This window comes from Nelumbo nucifera, chromosome 1, assembly GCF_055504915.1.
Source record: "Nelumbo nucifera cultivar China Antique chromosome 1, China Antique-T2T, whole genome shotgun sequence".
NCBI lineage: Eukaryota > Viridiplantae > Streptophyta > Magnoliopsida > Proteales > Nelumbonaceae > Nelumbo > Nelumbo nucifera.
This window is the reverse complement of record NC_142649.1, coordinates 186,636,957-186,642,534: the sequence shown is the minus strand read 5'-3', so window position 1 is coordinate 186,642,534 and position 5,578 is coordinate 186,636,957. Positions and strand designations below refer to the sequence as shown.

At 35.7% G+C, this 5,578-nt stretch overlaps 1 protein-coding gene across 1 annotated transcript; it reads left to right on the top strand.

The window, feature by feature from the left end:
* The first annotated feature begins 332 nt into the window (after positions 1–332).
* LOC104596116 (SNARE-like superfamily protein) lies at positions 333–5,149 on the top strand. Its single transcript, XM_010257144.3, has 5 exons — positions 333–613; positions 823–983; positions 2,855–2,998; positions 3,101–3,168; positions 4,710–5,149. Exons 1-5 carry the CDS (start codon positions 432–434, stop codon positions 4,809–4,811), a joined length of 657 nt encoding a protein of 218 aa, XP_010255446.1. The 5' UTR covers positions 333–431; the 3' UTR covers positions 4,812–5,149.
* Positions 5,150–5,578: the final 429 nt, after the last annotated feature.

Genomic DNA, 5,578 nt, shown 5'->3' with positions numbered 1-5,578 from the left:
ATAAAATACTACTAATTAAAACGTGTAATGTACATATACACTGTAGAAATACTTTTCTTAATAGGTGCCTAGAAGAAAGGCAATTTGTGGTGGACTGGTGGGCTCACCATTTTCTAGAGTGTATTAGTAGGAAAGAAGGCATCTGTCCATTAAAGATTTGAGGGAAAGCCTTTACAGCAAGGAAGTTAAAGATTGGGAAAAAGATGGTAACAAGGAAATGAATATTCTTCTTTATTACCAACATATCATTTGTCTCCACCTTCTGTGCTTTCCTATAACATCCAATTAAAGAATAACTTGGCCACCAAGTTCTCTTTTCTCCTCCTTTTTCTTATACCAGACCCCCCAGACGTGAACCTTGTCATTGTGTGAAACAGAGGAGTCACAATTTTCAATTTTCCTCCATTCGATCGGATATTATTGGCCCAGGAATGGTTAAGCTAACCATTATTGGGAGGGTGATTGATGGGTTGCCCCTTGCCCAAGGCCATAGGTATACAAATGAAGAGGATGAGTTTTACAAGCAACAGGGAGAGTTTATACTCAAAGAAATCTCGAGAGGAGCCCTCACACATTCAAAGATGTGCATTCGTGTTGATCACCACTGCTTCTAGTATCCTTCTTCCTTTCCGACCTTCTTTTCATATTTCATCACAAAATTTGTATGTTTCTATCTTGTTAATTTCTTATACATACATAATAATACATCACATGTATGCTGCTGTGTTCTATGTTACTTGTGAGAATTAAGGTTGATAAGATGCCTCTTTCATTTAGTTTTCCTTAATTGCTGACTATTCCTAACTGCCGATGATGTCAAAGCTACTTAATCGACAATGGGTTCTCCTACATTGCGTTGTGCGAGTCTTCGTATCCAAGAAAATTAGCTTTTCATTATCTGCAAGATTTGCAAAAGGAGTTCGACAAGATGGATAACGAATTGATAGATACCCTTACAAAACCATATAGCTTCACTAAATTCGGTAATCTTATTTCTAAGCCATGTGCCTATAGGTGTAAATAAGGCCGTGCTGCTCGCGGCCTGAATTTGGACAGGCCTGGTCCAGCACGACAGCATGCGGGCCATGCCAGGCTCGGCATGATAGTCCAAGCAGTGTCATGTCGTACCACCCATGGTCCACATGTTGGCATGGCACAGCCCATGAGTCCATAGCGGGCCACACTTGGTCTGCCTGATTAACTAGCTTTTTGGGGGAGTTTTACAGAAATACCCTCTAACAGCATCCAAATATCTATATAAGGAAGTATTTATGTATTTTGGGGGGTTCCTAAATGAGGGTATGACACTACCCCAGATGTTTCACCAGAAGCAAATGATCAAAGTCAAGAACAATAGGAGAAAATAATGAAGTCAATATTTTTTGTATACTAAATAGTTGTATAGCATTTTTTCAAATTATTGTAAATTTTGTTTTAATTTTATTTATTTTATTTGATACTTTTTAATAATGTAATTTTCTATTCCCAATTTGTAAGTATATTGTATTTTATATTTTATTAATTTATTCTATTTTCTAATTTTTATATTTCATTCATCCAACCATTGTATGCTTTGTATCATTCAAATTTAAATGAAATAAAATTCCTATTTTTCTTCCAATTTGTTACACTTTGAGTATTTGTCTCTTTCTTATTTGGTTAAGTATTTTTTTTTCATTTCCTTCTTAGATTTCTTATTTTTTTCAAATAATTTCCAAAAGAAGGTTAAATATTTTAGTTTTACTTAGCAAAGAAATAAAAAATAAATAAAAACAAAATGTCAAAAAGAATAAAAACAAAAAAAAAAACAGTCTGACCCAGTTCGGCCTAGGCCCGCGGCATGGCACAGACTTGGGCCATGGACTGTGCTGGACTGACCCCCCAAATTATCCCTAGGGAGGGCAACATGGCCCAGGACGACCTGCACTTTGCGCAAGCCACAGGTGGGTCAAACACGACCCATTTTATACCTCTACATGTGCCCTTAACTTTTATGCATTTCCTTTCCTTTTCTTTCCTTTCATAGCAGATATATGCTTCAAATTATGGGTTTGGGTTTGCATCAGGCTTAGAAATTTTGGGCCGGGGCCCAGCCCACAATATATATCATCCCTATTATACACACACTTAGGAATTTGAACAGGGCGGGTTTGGGGCAGGGATTATATTCATTGTCCTTGATCCCAAATTTTAAATAAATCCTCATCCCCAACCCCATTTCCTTTCAAGGACAAAAATTGTCCTCTATCCCAATTCTTGACGGAAATGAGTTCCTCACAGGGACTTGAATCCTCAAAATTTTTAATCAATAGTATTTTTTTGAAAAATAAAATATAAATAATACTATATATAATATTTAATATGAATAGTACTTAATAGGGACTTCATTCCCCATTTCTGACCCATATTAGGATCCTTGTTAGTCTCTGTCCCTATCCCTGCCCCCGCCAAAGCAATCCCCATCCCAACACACAAATTCTTATTATTTATGTGTATGTTATATTATATTTTATTATATTATAATATGAAATGCTATATTTATTATATATAATATTTCATACTATAGCAAAGTATAACACAAATTATTACATAGGCGGACAGGCCCAACCCATGATCACCCCCTTGGAGTTGGGCACATGACACATCATGTATGCTAATAAACATTTATTAGGTTATCTCTTATGAAACTAATGTGTTCTAGTCACCATTCTTGTCTCATGTTTCTCCAAACTAAAATCGTCCACTAACTCATATCTTGTCAGTTAAGATAGTAGGACAGGGGTCGGACTGATAATCTGGTGAAGAGTATTATGACAGATTAGTACTAAGATATATATTGATAAATGGTGCTCAGATAATGTGATTGGAAGCATTAGAAAGCAATATCTAGATACAAGAACTCAGGCCAATCTGTCAAAGCTAAATGCGAATCGTAGACAAGACCCAGAAATTGTTACAGAAGATATCTCCAAGATCCTAGAAAATAGAAGACAAACAGGTAAACTTATTATAATATATACAAGCGTTTCAAAGTCAATCGAAGTTATATAAAGGGGTTGTCTATCAAACTAATATGTTTATTTATTTGGTATATGGCCAGAGGTTTCAGAAAGAGTGCTGGTGAGATCTCGTACGGAGTCTCCTATATGGTGTTCTCCTTGCCTTGAGGTGAGTGTTTCAGCAGAGCATTATTTGAAATGGTTTGATGTTATATTTGTTACTTTGGATTCTCTTTATTTCGACCATGGACCATGGGCCAAATGGCCCAAAACTAGCGGCTTAAGCTGTGGGCTGCTGGATTATATCACTTCACTTGGTAGTGGTAGATGGTCCAATGCATTGGCCCTATTTCTGACATTGGTGGGCCATCTTGATTATTAGAATTATCCAATTAAATTTGGGCAACTCAGGGTGGTGGGAGCGGATAGCGGGGCTTGAAATCGCATCTCGTCTGAAACTATCATTCAGTTGGCAGATTCTTTGCAATTATGGGGCAAGCATGATTTGCATGATGCATTGGTCCCATCAAGAGGGAAACTTCTTCTAGTGACAACATATAACACTAGTGCGGAGCAAGAAGGGCTAAGTTAAATAAAAAAATGAGATAGGGAATAGAATAAGTAAGGTTTCTGAGAAGGTTGGGAATCGGAGGAGTACAACTTGGGCTGGATTAGCTCCAATCCAACCACAAAATGTTAGATTAGATTGGGGTTCAGGTTAAGATTAGGGTTGAAAATTTTGAAATTCAACTTCAATCTAAAAATAAAACACAACTTTTCCTTATACAATTATTAATTAGTGAATTTCAATTTGTCAATTTTAAATCTAAGAAATAAACCAAGCCAGTCCAAACCCAATCCCTTCTAACCTGGCCCGACTTGCAACACTTAATCTCCCAAGCTGTCAACGAGTCAGGTCTGGATTGGGACAGGGTGGTCCCAGCCCCAAACCAACTATTAATCAGGACCAAATTACAGACCCAGAACTGTCCCGATTAATAGTCGAGTTTGGATCCAATACATCTGATTATATTGAAAATTATATTTATTTATTTAAATAATAATTTAAATTTTAAAATTTGATAATATAACCTTAATAAAAATGATAATAAAATATTAAATTATTTATATATTAATAAATTAATATTATCCATCTAATTTATCATTTCAAACATAAAACATGATAAAAATTATAAGAAAATTATATATATTTAATAAAATAATTGATTTTGGGATAAAATCATAGAACTGGAACCAACATATAATAAAATTGGTTTGGTTTGAGAAATTGGACAGACTCGATCCATTGATAGCCCTAAGAAGCAATGAAACATGAAGTCCAACTACGATATAGGAAAGGCATCATACCTATAAAACTGCTAACCAATCAACTGGGGGTTGTGATTGGTCAGAGTTTTTCTGACATCGTGCCTTTTTGTCATCATAGATATTGCGAGATAGGCTTTTATCAGCGCAAATCTGTGTTCACACTATTGTAACAGCTTTTTACAATCTTGCATATGTCTCCTCAAGAAATAAAGCATATAAGTAGGGAAATATTCTCAATGCAAGGCAATAAAAATTGTCCGAATAGGCTTTGCCCTGACTGAAGCGGAACTCAGACATTGCAAAAAACATATCATGTATTAAAGAAGAAACTTTTATCCATTCAATGATTCTACTCTATTTTTGAATTGCCTTTCTGCGCAGGTGATAGCCTTGAAATGGACACCCGTTACCATAATTGTGGTTGTTACCATAATTCTCTTATGGAGTTGCATCATTCTTACAGACAATTTCGTCACAAGTTGACGAAATCTCAACAATAAGAACACAAATACACAAAAATGAGGAAGAAAAAACGAAATGATTTCATCTCGTTCGAGTTTAATAGAAAGCTAGGCCATTAGTCTCTATTTGTGAGTTGTGAAGAAACTAAGAAGATCCATGTAAGAGACGGGTGGCTCATATCTCATTTGTGTTGTAAATGGTATTCTTTATGTCTTGTGGGTATGTAACTTTTGTTTGTTTGTGGTGTAGATTTCATTTTGCACTAGTGTAATGACTTCGTTTTATTTATTTGCTAGAAGTAACTTTATATGAAAGTGAATGGAGGTGGGAAGCAAGTTATTTAATTTGGGAGGAATAAGCTAGGAAGTAAATAGATCAGACCATGAAAAATTTTACACTGTTTCGGGCTCGGGCTTTGGGTTAGATCTATCAAATTTTACTAAAGCTCAACCCGACATGGCCCATGAATAGGTCTAGAAGCACATTAATTATGTGGTCCCTCATTTTAGATGCAAAGTTTATCTACCAATCAGTACAAAAAGTACAAATCGTAGTTACACACAAACTGATGCTAATGGACAAACCATTCAAATTGGCAACACCAATGTAAATTCGTTGTCATGGAAAACAGAATCAAATCAAGTATTACCGTTAATATTTGGGGTCAACAATAAGAATGATGAAAGATGAGTCCGCTATGGGGGGAGACAGAATAGTGGTGATGGATTAGGGTGGTGTTTGGCATCGATGCCATTTTTTGAGAAAATGGCACTGACATTGGTGCTATG